Source organism: Oncorhynchus tshawytscha, linkage group LG05, assembly GCF_018296145.1.
Source record: "Oncorhynchus tshawytscha isolate Ot180627B linkage group LG05, Otsh_v2.0, whole genome shotgun sequence".
NCBI lineage: Eukaryota > Metazoa > Chordata > Actinopteri > Salmoniformes > Salmonidae > Oncorhynchus > Oncorhynchus tshawytscha.
Window position 1 is genome coordinate 19008612 of NC_056433.1, and position 19512 is coordinate 19028123.

A 19512-nucleotide genomic window follows, 5' to 3' on the forward strand; every position below is an offset into this window, starting at 1 on the left:
TTGTGCTTCTGTGCTTTACATGCACGACTACAAAAAAATGAATTATACTTGTAAAAATTCTATAAATTAAAGGGTGGTCCAATATTGACATTGGATTACAGCACACAATTACAATCACCCTTTGCTTTAAACACTAAGTGTTCTTAGTGGCTGAAAAGTGTGTGCAACTCAATATTAGGAAGGTGTTAATCATTTAGAAAGTAGGAGCCTGAAGAATGGTGTGTGTATAAGCATAAAGTATAAATAAACAAGTAGCTTAAATAAACTAGGCCCTATACAGACACGTTGAAACACTCAAATTGTGAGTGTGTGACCTATAATAATTTTACCATGATGCAACTGAAGAGTGGTGAGAAACTCAAGAAAAAAAATCTAATCATCGAGTCATTCCTTTGTTAAAAATATGTATTTAAAATGTGTTTATTACATATCACACAATCATGCAATTAAAAAAACCATATGAAGACTTTATGAAAAGCAATAACATGCTGAAATGATTAAATAAAGCTATGTGGGATTTGGATGATAAGCAATACACAATGTGTACACAAAGAACTGTGTGAACCAGGAAAATCACAGAACAATTACAGAAAACATGAGGTGAAAGTATACATTTCTTTGTGACTGTACGCATTACAGGATTCTAGTTGCATTATTAGGCATCAATACACACTCAATTACTCCTGTGTACAGCAAGAGTTGCTATAAAAATCTATATATAACCTACATACAGTATGTATGTAGAAACATATTATTACACCATTTCAAACAATATGCTGTTGAATTTGGTCTTTAGCCACTTAACAAAAATAGAACATGCATAGACTCATCTTTACATTCTCTTTACATTCTCTAAATACCGGGACATTCCCAAAAAGTGACAAACTTCTTTGGATGGCAAGGAATTCATTCAGTATGAGAATCAATACTTATACTAAAACGATGAGTATGGTTTATGGCAAAGGGGCATCTCAGTAAACCTCTGGGAGGTACAATTTCAGGAATTTACAATACTTGAAAAATTACCTGAGGCTTTCATTGGTGAATTGCGCAACTGTGTATCTATGATGTAAAAAAAACATATATATAAAACTAATTATATATAATTAGAAATGCACTATTGGAAAGATATTCTCTGGTTAGAAAAACAAAACATCTCCAACATTCCTTGTAACAAGGGTATTATTTCACTTTGACGTTAACAGCAAAACATTTAAATGTGGAAATTCAAAGCTTAAAAAAGAGCTAATTCCAAAAGCAAGATTGAAGTTCAAGATAGCAACTTTTCTTCTCAGAATTAGAGATTTATTAGCATTTCCCAGGTCACAAAATTCCACTGAAGTACTGTACATCTCAGACACAAACACTGTTCTGTGGTACAGATAGGCAGCAACACACCCTTTGAGGAAACAATGATGTCTAGGAAGCTGAAATACTCTTTTACACAGTCTCTCTCCTTATGTTTGGATAATAAATAAAGGACCATGGCGGGAAGGGAAACATGGCCCGTTTTGTAATCATTTGAACCTCCAGCCTGTCAGGACAAAATACCAGACGTTTGCATGACATAGGAGGTAGATTGTGTCACAAGTCTTGCCTTGGAGAAACCAATGACCCACAAAGCTGGATAGTATGGATTTGGATAAATTATGACTTTTCTGCGTGCTTAGTGGTCAAGGGATTGTCGAGTCAAAATCCTTCACTGTAAAAGTTGTGGGTTCTCAAGTTCTCCAAGGGCAATCTTTATAATTATCAATGATTGTTGAATTGTAGGGGGGTGATAACATGTTTGAAAAGCCTAATAAAAACTATCCTGAGGGTGGTGCTTTGGTAAACAGAGTTGGCTGTAGACAAATCAGCCATTTTCTTTTCTTTACATTTCAAGGCCACAGGCAGAAGAATCAATACAAAATAAAATGGTGGACCATTTGGCCTTCAATACATCAAATAATGAGAAAGGCCAACACCCATCAATTATGGCATGACATCAGCCACTAAACAAATTCTAGAAAAAAATAAATACAAATATGAATAATATGATCGTTAAAACAAATACTTTTTCTAATAAAAGGTTAAACTGAGCACAGTTACATTGAGTCAAGTTAACCATTGACTAATGGTCCCTTTTGTCAATGACTAATGGTGCTCGCATCTCAAATTACATTTGAAATATGGTGGAGCGATTGAGCCTACTACAATTAGAAGATATGCTGAAAGTATAATATTGGTTTACAATATGTGCGGGATAAAATACTCAACTTCAACAATAAATGAATTCATAATATGAATGAATTAATCCACGTAAATTACTCCCTACAAATCAACATTGACATTCATCCTTCACTCACGTTGCATAGTCGGACAAGCAGACGTTTAGTTTTAGGATCCTGTTTTGTGCTGGCTATAAACTACGTACAATGAAATGACAATGCTGGTTCTGATGTAGAAACACTGAAAATGATTTTTAGGCACTTTGTGGGCAAAATAAGCTAAACTATCAGAGATCATTACAACTGAATACAGCCTCAGGTAAAGTCAGGCCTATTTCAGGTCCAGACTACTGCAGCCTTGAGATGACGATGATGACAGTTCACATCTCATGGGCGGGACGCTTTAATTGTGCTTTAAGCTGCTCCCTTGAGGTGCCCGAGCACCTTTAAAACTAAGACAATGGTAAATCCTACAACCACTAGAAACAAGCTACCTCGCCACTCATTAATCGCATACAGTACTTCTTTGAAGTGATATTGTACACGCACGCGGGTCATACTTCAAAAATATAACTCACTAATTCCCCACACATTCACAATCTTGCCATGTTTTAAGAGAGTATCAAAAACCCCACAGATAAACAGAAAAGGGTGACTTAACGTTGACAGCATTTTTCCTGGTTATTAAATCTACTCACCAGTATACTTTTTGTATCTTTGTTATACTGTAGTCAAGACAAGCAAGTACTTATACTACTTATGAGATGATTGGGGTCATTTGAGAAACAATAGATAGTTTCTTTGACCGTATATGGTCAATTATGTCCCCAGTGTTGATTGGAAATATAGTTTTAAAAACAAACCCAATAAATCTAGTTTGTGTTTATCTTTTCAAAATTCTGCAAAGCCTAAAATCTATATTCAAGTTTGTATTGGACATTTCTACTCAATGAAAATAATGATCCTCAATGCCCTTAAAGAATGCACATTGAAAACGGGAGAATTTGCTAGCGAGACTGGCCTCTGCTATTCTTATGTTAATAAGTGCTTGCAGCCTTCAAAAAGCACCCAAGTAATGCGTGTGTTCCCTTGTAAGAAATATAAAATGTGAGATTTCTCCATTTTCCATTTGAACCTTTAAGTTAATTCAACAGCTGTAAGATTGATGGAAAACAACAATCTGATGCATAGCTCTTCAAGATCACATTCATGTTCAATGTATTATTACTTCAACTTTTTCCCCACATTCTCCGGCAAAAGCAGCCATTAAAATATTGTTTACACATACACCACAGGTCAATACATATTTCGTCTACACTTGTATCATTAAAAATATATAATCAGCAGTTCCAAGTTTATATCTGCAAGTGAGTATGAACTCTGTATGTCCGGACGCATCTCTTTGTTTTGAGTGTGTTTTAGATGACAGAATTGGGGTCTGCGGTCTTCGCTGCTAGTGCATCTCCCTGACCCCCACTGTCCCTCTTGAACTTCAGCATCTGCTCCTGGGTGCCATCCGTGGCTGCCTCTTGCTCTCTCCTGATACGTCTAGCCTCCACCCAGGGGATCAGACACAGCACGGCCCCACCAACGATGGGAGGGATACCAGCCAAATAGAAGGCCACGTCGTAGCTCCCCAGCCTGTCCCTGAGGAACCCTGGAGAGAGCGAGAGAAAGAGAAAAATCAACATCTGGGAGTCGCTCATCATGACTCATGTAGTGTCCTAAAAACTGGCCTCAACAAAACGAGGTACAAAGTTCAGCAGCACCCCTGAACCCCACAGGTCAGCTATAGTATGCCCCCAGTCCTGAGGGCATAACCCTGTAACGTCAAACCACAGTGAACACCTCATTTGGTTCTCTCGGATATAAAACAAAGGCAGGCTTATCTGTGCTGGGACTGAGTGATTACTAAGTAGTGTGTCGAAACCCACTCTTGTAATACAAACATTGCTGATTATTACTGTCCAGTGAAGACTGAGTGGATTAGGGTCAGAGCCAATAAGCACCCTCTGTTCGTCGCCCCTTGTGGTTGTTTCCCATCCCTCGGCAGCACCGAGTTGCATGACTTCCTGACTTTCCCTTAGTTTCCTTCCCTCTCCCTGGAATGCCAGTCTATTTCTGAGGAAAACAGATGCTTCGTCTGTAGTACAGTGTAAACAGGTTGCACATGACTCATGTGGATATGAATGACATCCAAGTTAGAAAGAGCTTATCATGAATGGACGTCTGTGCACTCAACATTCCAGGGGTGGAATTGACATACATTTTCCACAGGGTATATAATTTCTTACACATGTATCATATTCATGACATAATGTCTCTACTCATATCAACTTTGTAGAACGTGTGAAGTTGCCGTGTTCTGAATAGATGCATTTATGTACCTCTATGTTTGGTGGAGTATGAATGTAACACCCTACTTTCACAGTTCCACAGATAAACACCAGGTGGCACCAGTTTATAGAAAAACAACCCATATTAAACTCCAGGGAGAAACGCATCAACGTTTTACATCATCAAGCTAAATGTTCATATCTTTCAAACCACCAAACAGCACAAACTAACCGTGTGGCTGTATAACTGATCTTGCAGCAACAGAATGTCCTATTGTCCCCAGCAGAATGTTGTCATGATTCTACAGAGACTGTGGCTGCATCCCAATTCAAATCAAATATTTTTTTTTCCCTCCACACTTCTCCTAAAGTGTGCATTGGATTGGTTTAAGCACTGGAGGTAGTATCCATCATTATTAAATCTATGAGGGGAGAAGGGCGGAGCATTGGGATGCAGCCTGGCTTGTCCACTGTACTATACCTGCAATAGGAGGGCCCACGATCATGGGCACAGACATCATGCCCAGCAGGAAGCCGATGGCCTGGGACACGTTCTGGAAGCCCACCAGCTCGAAGGCGATGGGGGCCATGATGCAGATGAAACAGCCGTCAAACAGGCCCATGAGCAGACACACAGCGATCAGCCCTCCAAACACATGACACAGAGGGATCATCATGGACATCACGCCGATGACCATGAATGAAGACACCTGGGGGGACAGGAGGGGATGTCAGGGAGGACATGTAAATGTGATGAACACAGCAGCATTGCAACAACTGATTACAGTAATGGTTATGGCATGAGGTTGGTTATATGAGGAATAGGGCAGACTTGAGTCTTCGTCATAGTCTGGCCTGTGTAGGATCTCAAGAATAGTAAGCGTTACCTGTAGGTAGACCTTGTTGACTCCATGTACGTAGTCAGCCACCTGGCCGAAGATGAGGCGGCCCACGCCAGACGTGACGCCGATGCACATGAGCAGAACCTCCTTGTTGGCATCTTCTCCGAAGCGCTCCTCAACATGCTTCATCTATGGGACAGACACGGAGGACACGACCACCTCATCAGCACTCAGTCACATCAGAACACAGCTACCAAATCAAATGGTACGTCGAGTGGAAAACGGACAAAATAATTATAGATGCTTTGCTTATAGATGTCATTGGAGGGATGGGGTGATGAAAAGGGAAGCATATGGAACACAATGTCTTAGCACGATTGCATGATTCATTGGGGATCTACATGTGTGTTTGTGTAAGTGTATACATTGAGTTGTGTGAGTTGGCGCCAGCCTAAAACAGCTACACAGCAGGTGTTTTCACTCATGCCCCAGAGAGGGTGCTCTACACCTGGGGGAGGCACGCCATTCAGAACAAGCAAATAAAACCCACCCCATCTCCACAGTTATACATATCAGACCCCTATATAATATTTACAGCAGCCCCTGAAAATCATTCTGCTCAATTCACAGGCAAAGCGAGAGTACAAACACAAAAATCTGGGAATACATAGTTGCGGTCATAGTATATCAGAGCATGTGAAATGTAGCCCAGATGTTGATTGTTCAAGGCCGCTGCCGGTCCCTTCTACCCAGGAGCACCATTCTGTGAGCCCAGAGCTGGGGAGGCAGGGATGCCCAGCCCTGCCCGGCTACAGCCCCCAAAGACTACATCAAAACCTCTTCCTGCCTCCCAGTCACAGAGCCTGTATTCCACCTCCCTGACCCTCATCCACCACACAGATGATTTAACGGTTTTCCTGCTTTATTGGCGCCAGGGGGTTTCCTCCACATACTCCCAGGGGCCGTGGTTGAACCTAGGCAGGGTAGGGCCAGGTTACATGGTGAGCGTATGTTAATGCTCCCATCACGGTGTAGTCTTAAATGAGAGCAGCTGTGAAACACACACCTCATCCAGCCATGACCTTTCAGAGAGTTCACACACACACACACACACACACAATGTGTTCCATAATGATTCAAATAGGCTCCATGTCCCAAATATGATCTGCTATTGCTAGGGATCCTCAGGAACAACCACACCAACGTGACAGAGGAAAGGTAAATGTAAGGAAGCTAAAGTGAGAGGTTATAAATGTAGCCTATTTGGGTATAACTGAAGGTGGCTACCGATAGTGGCTAATATTTAACACAATACAAATTGGAGAAAAAAAAGTGAAAAGTCTGGGAATATAATTAAAAGATTCTAGAAATCATAAATCAACTCGGTAAGTTTGGCGCCATACTGTCATTTGTGCATAGCTACAGAAGTTTATAGCTTGGGTCTCCAAACTTCATCCCAGGTTATAAGGCCGGCATTTCATAAACTGCCCTGTGGAAAAGGTGATGGGTTGATATGCTTCAGTTTGCTGCCATATGATTTGTCTCCAGCAATCATAAGGTAACATAGATATTTAACAATTGTCATTCATATTTACAAATCTCCTTCTCCAAACAGCATACTAATTTACCTAGATTTTATCCATGTGTAAATCAGTGCATGGAGAATGAGTGGTATTTCTATAGGAAAAATAAAGTTGATGTTATTCCACTGGAAACCGACAGGTTGCCCCACCTTATTCGTCATGCTTAAAGGTGGTGGAATTAAGTCAAGGTTTGTATAGTGTAGCTGTAGACACACCATTTTTAAAATCTCCACCCCCAAGTGGCGCAGTGGTCTAAGACGTCACTGCAGAGCCTGGTTCGATCCACGGCTGTATCACAACCGGCCGTGATCAGGAGTCCCATAGGGCGGTGCACAATTGGCCCAGCGTAGTCAGGGTTAGGGGACGGTTAGGCTGAGGTAGGCCATCATTGTAAATAAGTGTGCTGTGTTAAGAAGCAAGTTAGGTTGTGTTTCTGAGGACGCATGACTTTCAACCTTCGTCTCTCCCGAGCCCGTACGGGAGTTGTAGCGATGGGACAAGACAGTAGCTACCACGAAATTGGGGAGAAAAAGGGGTAAAAAAATAAAATAAAAAATAAAAAGTGGGTGAATAGCAAAGTCAGAATATGCGTAGAGAAAAAAAGTGCATAACAAGAGAATTACGTTCTAGTCGGAATGTGCACGGGCATTCTCAGCCTGGGCTAGCACCCTAAGTCACATGATAGCCTACATGTAACTGCCAAAATAAAGGAATCTCCAGCATAGTGTCTTAAAAGGTTGTTGGGCCACCCCTACAGAGAACAGCTTCAATGCACCTTGGCATAGATTCTGGAACTCTATTGGGGGGACACTATTCTTCCACGAGAAATTCTATCATTTGGTGTTTTGTTGAATGTGGTGGAAAAAGCCGTCTCAGGCGCCATTCCAGAATCTCTCATAAGTGTTCAATTGGGTTGAGATCTGGTGACTAAAACAGCCATGGAATATGGTTTACATCGTTTTCATGCTCATCAAACCATTGACCACTCGTACCCTGTGGATGGGGGCATTGTCATCCTATGAGGGAATAGCCATGGTAGCCAAAATAATGGCCTACCCTGCATTTGCATATGACCCTAAGCATGATGGGATGTTCATTCCTTAAGTAACCACACCTGTGTGGAAGCACCTGCTTTCAATACACTTTGTAAACCTCATTTACTAAAGTGTTTCCATTATTTTGTCAGTTACTTGTACATCTGGTCAGGTAGATTGACAGTCTGAACTCATCGGCTATGAAGATGGCACAGACGCATACTAGTGACCTTTTTAGCGGAAGAATTTGTGCTGCCCAAATGCCTACTATTTTTTTGTGCCAATTTTTTATATTCCATGGTATGACCTTGTAGTCTCATTAAGCCAGCCTGATCTTGTAGTCTCATTAAGCCAGCCTGATCTTGTAGTCTCATTAAGCCAGCCTGATCTTGCGAGCTCACATTCTGTTTCACTTCACGTATCAAGTGAAACAAAACGTAAGCTCAGTGGTCAGTCTGGTTTCACGGGGCTATAGTTCTAAAGCCCACAGACAACATTCCTCCAGTCCACAGGGTGTCCCACTCAATGGTGGCTCAGATGCCAGGCCTGCGATTTGTCCATTATATTACCCAGCAGAACCTGGGCCTTAAACACTGCTGGGTCATCGATCTACCCTTTACTTGCTAAAGAACCCAACGCCAACCAGTGGGCATCCTATTATTTAATAAATAAATGAACGGATGCCCACTGGTTGGGCAGCACAAATTCTATATATAGACAAAAGTATGTGGACACCGCTTCAAATTAGTGGATTAGGCCATTTCAGCCAAACCTGTTGCCGACAGGTGTATAAAATCTCCATTGACAAACATTGGCAGTAGAATGGCCCGTACCGAAGAGCTCAGTGACTTTCAACGCGGCACTGTCATAGGATGCCACCTTTACAACAGGTCAGTTTGTCAAATTTCTGCCCTGTTAGAGCTGCACCGGTCAACTGTAAGTGCTGTTATTGTGAAGTGGAAACATCAAGGAGCAACAACGGCTCAGTCACGAAGTGGTAGACCACACAAGCTCACAGAACGGGACTGCCGAGTGCTGAAGAGCATAGCGTGTAAAAATAATCTGTCCTCGGTTGCAACACTCACTACCGAGTTCCAAACTGCCTCTGGGAGCAATGTCAGCATAAGACCTGCTCGTTGGGAGCGTCATGAAATGGGTTTCCATGGCCGAGCAAACCTAAGATCACCAGGCGCAATTCCAAGCGTCGGCTGGAGTGGTGTAAAGCTCGCCGCCATTGGACTCTGAAGCGTTCTCTGGAGTGATGAATCACACAATGTCAAATACAGGTAGCCTAGTCAAATAATTAACATCCAATCACATTAATCGTTACTCTCTCGTGGGAATTCCACTAACGGTCCGTATGTAGCCAAACGTAGCTGCTGCTCATGTTGGTATCTGTACTGGTGGTGCAAAAGCCATGACAGGGAGACATAGTGGAGTGGTAATGCGCATGCAAGCAGTTGATCGACACCACTTGGGTACGCTGCAGCATCCACCGAGAGGCTCTTGGGTACGCTGCAGCATCCACCGAGAGGCTCTTGTGTACGCTGCAGCATCCACCGAGAGGCTCTTGGGTACGCTTGGGTGCAGCATCCACCGAGAGGCTCTTGGGTACGCTTGGGTGCAGCATCCACCGAGAGGCTCTTGGGTACGCTTGGGTGCAGCATCCACCGAGAGGCTCTTGGGTACGCTTGGGTGCAGCATCCACCGAGAGGCTCTTGGGTACGCTTGGGTGCAGCATCCACCGAGAGGCTCTTGGGTACGCTTGGGTGCAGCATCCACCGAGAGGCTCTTGGGTACACTGCAGCATCCACCGAGAGGCTCTTGGGTACACTGCAGCATCCACCGAGAGGCTCTTGGGTGCACATCCACCGCTGCAGCATCCACCGAGAGCATCCACTGAGAGGCTCTTGGGTACACTGCAGCATCCACCGAGAGGCTCTTGGGTACACTGCAGCATCCACCACCGAGAGGCTCTTGGGTACACTGCAGCATCCACCGAGAGGCTCTTGGGTACACTGCAGCATCCACCGGGAGGCTCTTGGGTACACTGCAGCATCCACCGGGAGGCTCTTGGGTACACTGCAGCATCCACCTCTTGGGTACACTGCAGCATCCACCGAGAGGCTTTGGGTACACTGCAGCATCCACCGGAGGCTCTTGGGTACACTGCAGCATCCACCGGGAGGCTCTTGGGTACACTGCAGCATCCACCGGGAGGCTCTTGGGTACACTGCAGCATCCACCGAGAGGCTCTTGGTTACACTGCAGCATCCACTGAGAGGCTCTTGCTGCCAAGGGGATGCCTGACAGCTTGAAGGATGTTTTTGGACACTACAGTGAAAATGGTTAGCTTTGTTAATGCAAGGCCCCTGAATTCTCTCGTGTATTCTCTGCATTATGCGATGATATGGGCAGCGACCATGCAACGCTTTTACAACATACAGAAGTGCGCTGGTTATCAAGGGGCAAATTGACACTTTTTTTTTAAATTGAGAGACAAGCTTAAAGTTCTTTATTGACCATAATTTTCACTTGTCTTTTTATCACCTGAATGATGATTCTAGGATTACAGGGACTCTCCACAACTATATTCAATGTGCTGGACAAAATTGAGGCTATGATTAAGAAGTTGGAGCTATTTTCTGTCTGCATTAACAAGGACAACACACAGGTCTTTACATCATTGTATGATTTTTTTGGTGTGCAAATTAACTCAATCTTACAGACAATGTCAAATGTGATATAGCGAAGCACCTAAGTGAGTTGGGTGCGCAATTACGCAGGTACTTTCCCGAAACGGATGACACAAACAACTGGATTCATTATCCCTTTCATGCCCTGCCTCCAGTCCACTTACCGATATCTGAACAAGAGAGCCTCATCAAAATTGCAACAAGCGGTTCTGTGAAAATTGCATTTAAATCAGAAGCCACTGCCAGATTTCTGGATTGGAGTATCCTTCCTGCCTTGGAAAATCACGCTGTTAAGACACTGATGACCTTTGCAACCACATACCTATGTGAGAGTGGATTCTCAGCCCTCACTAGCATGAAAACTAAATACAGGCACAGACTGTGTGTGGGAAATGATTTAAGACAGACTCTCCAATACAACCCAACATTGCATAGTTATGTGCATCATTTCAAGCACACCCTTCTCATTAACCTGTGGTGAGTTATTCACTATTTTCGATTAACAAATAAGGTTTTATATGTAAGATGGTTAAGATAAAGAGCAAAATTATTGATTATTATAATATTACTTGTGCCCTGGTCCTATAAGAGCTCTTTGTCACTTCCCACAAGTCAAGTTGTGACAACAAAAAAAAAAATCACACTCATTCTTATGTTTAATAAATGTATCATATGTGGCAGGCTTACAATGATGACAAAAAACAACATTTGAAAGTGTGCTGACCCTGGTGCTAGAGGGAGTACAGCTGGAGGTTGAATGTTTGAAGGGGTACGGGACCATAAAAAGTTTGGGAACCACTGTTCTAGACGATTCCAACATTGTGGCAACAGTTTTGGGAAGGCCCTTTCCTGTTTCAGCATTACAATGCCCCCATGCACAAAGTGAGATCCACCCATCGTGGATCCACCCAACACCTTTGGGATGAATTGGAATGCCGACTGCGAGCCAGGCCTAATCGCCCAACATCAGTGCCCAACCTCACTAATGAATGGAAGCAAGTCCCCACAGCAATGTTCCAACATCTAGTGGAAAGCCTTCCCAGGCGAGTGGATGCAGTTATAGCAGCAAAGGGCTTATTAATGCCCATGATTTTGGAATGAAATGTTCAAAGAGCATGTGTCCACATACTTTTGGCCATGTAGTGTACTGCACTACTTTGACAAGAGCCTTATGGGTCCTGGTCAAACGTAGTGCACTATAGGGAATAGGGTACCATTTGGGACGCATCCTCTAATTGTGTCCCTGTCTGAGATCACATATTCCGTAGTATTCTGGCACATGGGCTGACCATGTGACCTACTGCTTATAGACTTACCACCCGCCAGGTGCACCTGTCGGGAACATGGCACATCCTTCCTAAATAAATACCCACCATCCACACACACACACCATCTCCAACACGGCACGACCAAGGCACAGGCACACAAACACCACAACAGCGTCATTGCACACTGACGCACGCTCTCTGACACATGCACAGGCAAACAAACACAACTATCATCCTCATCATCAATGACACTCTCTCCGCTCTGCACACACACCCAAACTACTCTTTCAAACCAATATACACAAACATGGCCATTGAGAGCTCCACAGATCTGCTCTGTTCTTGCTAAACTAATTCCATCTGCAGCTCAGCCAGAGAACAACACTCCCTCATTCTCTCCAAGAGCTTTATTATAACCCTTTCAATGCCAGACTCTCCGTCACCCAGCACCTGGTTGCATCATTTAAAACAACCTAAATGGGTTTGTTTGTTTGTTGTCGAAGTTAAAACTCTCACCAGTGAGAGTGACTATCACAGTGGTGCAAATCCAACATTAATGGAAATGCTGAACATGTTTCATAATTTACTGTAATTAGGAAGCACTGAGAGAAAGCTAACCTGCACTGCCTGTGACACTGTACCTTAGTTTTTCACAATACCTCATCTTCAGACCAAGTCTGCAACACTGCAAGCACATTATCTGTTTTACACTCAGCTTTCAATTGTAAAACACCCTTTTTGCAAAACAGTTCTCTACATTAGACACGTCATTCAAAACTAACAGGTCTTGTGTTTCGTTTGGAAAACACTGCCATTCAAAATGCCACACTCATTTGCCGATTACCTACACCCAGTGCCCACGTGTAAAAACACACTTAGAAATCAGAGCTTGAGCACTATAAATAGGCTTCAGGTTGGCTTTCTTGGTTTGGACAACAATGGAGGCCAATTTTGGAGAGCGAGTTAGATGAAGAGTGAGAGGAAGAGGGGGATGAGGAAGAGGACAAGCCCATTTGTTTCTCTTCTACTGTATGTGTTTTGTCTGTTACTGTTCATCCCGAAATCTGGATGAAAATACAATGTTTTGAGAAAGAAATACATTTTATTCCCCCCCTTGCATGTCTGATTACAGTGTAAATATATACTGAATATGCATACATACTGTATATTTGTCTGATTACAGTGTAAATATATACTGAATATGCATACATACTGTATATTTGTCTGATTACAGTGTAAATATATACTGAATATGCATACATACTGTATATTTGTGCATTTACATGTACGTGTGAGTGCTATGACAAACTGCCGTGGACTTCACTGCACACTGAACATGCAAAAGACACATTTGTCACATCCGTGTGTAGTTGGCGTGTATAAGAGCTAATAGTTTGATGGTTTGTGTGTAGGGTTTTCATGCAAAAACACCAGTTTGAGAAGAGTTATAAAAATGTTTTGAATTAAGTGTTTGGGTTTTTGTGTTTTGGGGTTTTGTGTGTCGAGTTTAGAGAAAAGGAGCCATAGTTTCAGAAATCATGTGGAAGCAATTGTCAAAAATTGTAATACAATCCATGCATTGACTGGATCTTCTGCTGTCTGCCCTTTTGATTTGCACCCCAATATTATCCAGGCAGTTGAGGCATCCCTGGCAAATAGATTCAACATTGGACATGCAGCAACAAGAGTAAACTTGTGTAAACTTGTCCCTGGAAATTCCTTTCCCTTTGATCCGACCTCGACAAACACAGTCGTACATGAAAGACATGATCTAATCCTCCAATATGTGAAATACCTGGAATAGAGTGAGGGAAAGCTTCTGCAGGACTTTAGACTCCCACAATCTTGAGCTGGTGGGGACGGGCTTGGCTTCAGATAAGGGGGAATAGTAACTGCGAGTACGACGTGCACAAACACTGTGGCACTAAAAAGGACTCAGCACTTTGGCCAGAGCAGAGGGAGGAAACACAGAACAGCTAGCATATCCCAGTAGGCTTAGCGGGCGGCACTGTTAGTCCCTGCACACAGAGGTGAGCTTTCCCTTCCTGAAAGTTAAGGTGAACAATCCAGCCTTCCTGATGGTTCTGGTGACAGAGGGGCTGGGGATGGGGATAGGGCTGGGGATGGACACTGACAGGGCCCAGCGGTGTCCCAGACGTGTAGCAGACACTGGAGAAGTGTTAGGAAAACATGGAGGGCCTTCCCCAGGAGAAAGTGACCTCCCTCCAAAAACAAAGTAATCTCCTCCAAGTAAACAGTGGCCTACTGAACCCTTGACCCTTCCCTCCCCTCCACACTTCTCCCCTCCCTTCTTCCTAAATCATGTTTTTCCATCCATATTGTATTTTTTCTTCCTATAAATTGTACCCAATACTGGAATAATAAAACCTGTGTTTATGTTACTTTGCCTCGGCTGAAACGGGACTATTTTTACTCCCCCCAGATCAAACCTCCCAACATGACTCTCCACAGACCACACAACTAATGCATCTACTGTAAGGCATTGCTATAAAATACTGCAACTGGTACGCATCAAAACAACTTGTCGCACATTTAGTAACTGTTAGGAATGGAGTGAAAAATCTATATTTAGATTGAGTTATCTTCTGTCTGGAATCCCTGAGTTCTGGGGAGTCTCATGCTCTTAGACATATGCTATGTACTAGAGGTCGACCGAATATGATTTTTCAACGCCGATACCGATTATTGGAGGACCAAAAAAGCCAATACCGATTAACCGGACAATTTTTATTTATTTATTTGTAATAATGACAATTACAACAATACTGAATGAACACTTATTTTAACTTAATATAATACATCAATAAAATCAATTTAGTCTCAAGTAAATAATGAAACATGTTCAATTTGGTTTAAATAATGCAAAAACAAAGTGTTGGAGAAGAAAGTAAAAGTGCAATATGTGCTATGTAAGAAAGCTAACGTTTCAGTTCCTTGCTCAGAACATGAGAACATATGAAAGCTGGTGGTTCCTTTTAACATGAGTCTTCAATATTCCCAGGTAAGAAGTTTTAGGTTGAAGTTATTATAGGACTATTTCCCTCTATACCATTTGTATTTCATTCATCTTTGACCATTGGACGTTCTTATAGGCACTTTAGTATTGCCAGTGTAACAGTATAGCTTCCGTCCCTCTCCTCGCTCCTCCCTGGGCTCGAACCAGCAACACAACGACAACAGCCACCATCAAAGCAGCGTTACCCATGCAGAGCAAGGGGAACAACTACTAGAAGGCTCAGAGCGAGTGACGTTTGAAACGCTATTAGCGAGCGCTAACTAGCTAGCCATTTCACTTCGGTTACACCAGCCTCATCTCGGGAGTTGATAGGTTTGAAGTCAAACAGTGCAATGCTTGACGCACAACGAAGAGCTGCTGGCAAAACTCACTAAAGTGCTGTTTGAATGAATGTTTACGTGCCTGCTTCTGCCTACCACCGCTCAGTCAGATACTTAGATACTTCTATGCTCAGTCAGATTATATGCAATGCAGGACACGCTAGATAATATCTAGTAATATCATCAACCATGTGTAGTTAACTTGTGATTTTGATTGATTGTTTTTTATAAGATAAGTTTAATGCTATCTAGCAACTTACCTTGGCTTACTGCATTCGCGTAACAGGCAGTCTCCTTGTGGAGTGCAACGAGAGAGAGGCAGGTCGTTATTGCGTTGGACTAGTTAACTAAGGTTGCAAGATTGGATCCCCCGAGCTGAAAGGTGAAAATCTGTCGTTCTGCCCCTGAACAAGGCAGTTAACCAACCGTTCCTAGGCCATCATTGAAAATAAGAATGTGTTCTTAACTGACTTGCCTAGTTAAATAAAGGTATAAAAATAATACTTTAAAAAAAAATAATAATAATAAATAGGTGCCCAAAAATACCGATCTCCGATTGTTCTGAAAACTTGAAATCAGCCCTAATTAAATCGGCCATTCCGATTAATCGGTCGACCTCTACTATGTACAGTATAATATAGGCTAAGGCTGATGTGCTACTGTTCAGACTTCATCAGTTATCTAAGAATGTGAAAGGCACCACAGCTTAACACTCCAGTATATGTAAGCAGTGCTTGTATTTTATAAATCGTTCTACTCCCATTTAAAGAGAAAAAAAAATCTTAAATAAGCTGACAGAAAATCATCAATTGATGTGTGGGTCTAAACTTGATAAGCCTTCATCATAGCAGCTTAGCAGCATTTCAAATGTTGATATTCAATGAAAAGAAAAATAGATGCTTATGATTAAATGTGAAACAATACTCAGTTGAACTGAGAAAAATATTTCTAGAACGGCCAAAAGGTCAGGAGAGGTGCTTAAAAACAACGGTCATACAGGTCGATGAGACCACACAGTAACTCAAGTTCACACACACACAGCCATACTGTATTTAGCCCAGCCAGCATGTCACAGGCATGAAGCACTTCATAGTCGAGGTGTAGGCCCCTCTCATCACCTTTCACACTAATAATACTTGATACTAATGTGTTTTGTATCTGTGTTTGTGAAGATCAATTGACCCTGATTACTGCTAACTGAGTTACCCAGAGCCAATGTCCAAAACACATCATGAAGGGAGATATTAAGAATATGATGGACCGTGTCTGCTGGAGAGGCTGCTTAGGGGAGGACGGCTCATAATAATGTCTGGAACGGAGTGAATGAATGACATCAAACACATATAAACCATGTTTGATACCATTACACTAATTCCTCTCCAGGCATTACCACGAGCCCGTCCTCCCCAATTAAGGTGCCACCAACCTCCTGTGAAATCAAGCCCACATGTTCCACACTGCCACATCTCTATGTGTTTCTACATGTCAGTAACCTTTAACACAGGGGCCTGAGTAATGAAACACAAATACACAAACCAACACATTCACACAGTACACATCAAAGATCCCCCCATGAAAAATAAAACCACTCACCAGGTGAACGTAAGGCACAAAGTATCCGTAGAGGGCTGCAGGGATGCCGAAGACCCAGATCCGGTAGCCCAGAGACTTCCAGATGCTGACGTTGAACACCTTGCTCATGGGCGGGCAGCAGCTGCCTGGCTTATTGCTGTTGACAGGTTTGGGCAGCAGGGGAGTGTAGGTTAACCCAGCCAGCATGAGGATGAACATGAGGATGCTGAGGATCCTCATGGTGTTCTGCAGGCCCACCTTCTCCAGCAGGCTTGACAGGAGGAAGGGCAGGGTGACGGTGAAGGCAGAGCTGCCGGCCGTCACGATGCCGTTGACCAGGCCCAGGCGCTTCTTGAAGTAGTGTCCCAGGATCACCAGGCTGGGCTGGTAGGCGAAGGAGCAGCCCGTGGCGAACACGATGCCATAAGTGAAGTACATGGGACCCAGGGACCTGTGGGGTCAGAGAGGAGAGACCGGACAGGATGCGGGGTCAATTTTATGTTTACAGCTGCTTAAAGTTCACACGTTTGAGTAACTTGACTCCATAGAGGAGTCAAGTTGTCTGACTCATTTTAGTCTAGTTTGGAAAACAAACTAGACTTGCTGGCTTGGTTCAACTTCCAACACCTGGAGGGTATCAGTTACAGGTTGTGTGTACTATGCTGGCTGAGTAATGTCAGCCCTGTTTGTTTGTGTACCTCCCAGTCCTCGGTGAGCCAACTGCAGGCCGGATAAATAGATTATTTTTTTTTTACCTTTATTTAACTAGGCAAGTCAGTTAAGAACAAATTCTTATTTTCAATGACAGCCTAGGAACAGTGGGTTAACTGCCTGTTCAGGGGCAGAATGACAGATTTGTACCTTGTCAGCTCAGGGATTTGAACGTGCAACCTTCCGGTTACTAGTCCAACGCTCTAACCACTAGGCTACCCTGCCACCCCAGATGAGAGAGGGAGGTCAGGGGTGAGCTGGAGCTGCTTCTAGGCCAGGCCAGGCCAAGCCAGGTTCGAGCTCATGGCAGGTCTCTCAGAGTGCTACAGTCATCAGCTCTAATGTTCACTCACTTCTCACACCACTACAGGGCTGATATCAAATAAAACACAGCTTATTCATTTATGGCCACACCTTTAATGATCCTTTCCCAGTACTTCTACTCAGTGGTGGAAAATTATGCATTGTCATACTTCAGTAAAAAAATACTTGAGTAAAAGTTTAAAAGTATTTGGTTTTAAATATACTGAAGTATCAAAAGTAAAAGTATAAATAATTTCAAATTCCTTATATTGAAAAAACCTAATGGCACTATTCCAGTTTTTATTTGATGGATAACCGAGGGCACATCATTTACAAACAAAGCATTTGTGTTTAGTGAGTCAGGCAGGGATGATAACATCAAGAGAACGTTTTTTGGGATGTCAAGGAAAATGTATGGAGTAAAAATAGCATTATTTTCTTTAGGAATGTAGTGAAGTAAAAGTTGTAAAAAATATAAATAGTAAAGTACAGATACCCCAAAAAACAACTTTAGTAGATTTTCACTTAAATACTTTACACCACTGCTTCTACTGTACCCTGGTGATCTTTGTTCCCTCATTTTAGACTATCATGAGTCTGGATATGCAGAAGTAGGATCTTAATTTGAGCCAGTTTGCTACAGCAGGAAAATAATCCTGCAGTAATAGGAAATATTAATGATGTGTATTATAATTAAATTGACATTTTTGTAGCGGTTGATACATTTTTCACAAGGGAAAAAATAGTCCGATTTCAAAGAGAAAACTTAAGAAGCCTTTCTAAACCTCAAATACTCTACAAGTTTTAAATGTCCTGCATTGCAGGAAAGTTATTTCTGCAACAGGGTGACCAAATTAAGATCCTACATCTGTAGGACAACCCAGAGGGTTTTCTAAGTGTTATTTGAAGGGCATCAATATACTGACTGAGCTGACAGTATTATTACACTGGCCAGGTGCAGAACATTGTTTGCTTATAAGCAATATTTAATGCTATATTAGGTGATGGAAGTGTCAACAGAAACTATTGTGCAATGTATTTCCACGCAGTCAAGGTACTGTTGTGTGTATTAACAGATTAAATGGTTGAGTTTGGTAGTGTACCATCACATGAGATGATTAGAAAGGGATGACGGGAGACCAACCCTTAACTGCAGTAGGCCCTTTATCTTGTTATCACACACGTGTAAGGAGGACTTTAGGATAAAGAAGTCCCCAACACACCGACAACATTTTAACACAACACATAAGAATGGTTGATGAAAGAGGGTAGCTATAGAAGTACTGACGTGACGAAAGAGCTGGCCAGCAATCCCACCAGGCCCACGGCGGCTCCGCCCACGGCTGTCACCCTGCAGCCAAGCAGGTCTGTGAAGACGCTGACAATGGGCGAACAGAAGAAGATCATCCCCATGGAGAGGGAGCCCACCCACGCTGCAGGGCAGAGAGAGACACAGAGAGATAGGAGAGTTAAGCTTAAAGCACATGCTCTATTACATTACAGCTCAGTGACAATAACAGCAACACTTCACAGTTCACACAGACCAGAGATCCTATTAAATGACCTAATTCTATAATACAGACCGTTGTTACTTGGGAAA

The 19512-nt window shown here is 42.8% G+C and overlaps 1 protein-coding gene across 1 annotated transcript in view; it reads right to left on the minus strand.

The window, feature by feature from the left end:
- Positions 1-404: 404 nt before the first annotated feature.
- The window catches only part of LOC112249852 (monocarboxylate transporter 10), a 69262-nt gene continuing 50154 nt past the window's right edge, over positions 405-19512 (minus strand). The window contains exons 2-6 of the mRNA XM_024419570.2: positions 19201-19345; positions 16920-17349; positions 5434-5577; positions 5028-5256; positions 405-3867 (exon numbers count right to left, since the gene is read on the minus strand). Of these exons, the coding sequence (XP_024275338.2) occupies positions 3629-3867; positions 5028-5256; positions 5434-5577; positions 16920-17349; positions 19201-19345 (1187 nt within the window). The 3' untranslated portion in view covers positions 405-3628. The remainder of the gene's footprint in view (positions 3868-5027; positions 5257-5433; positions 5578-16919; positions 17350-19200; positions 19346-19512) is intronic.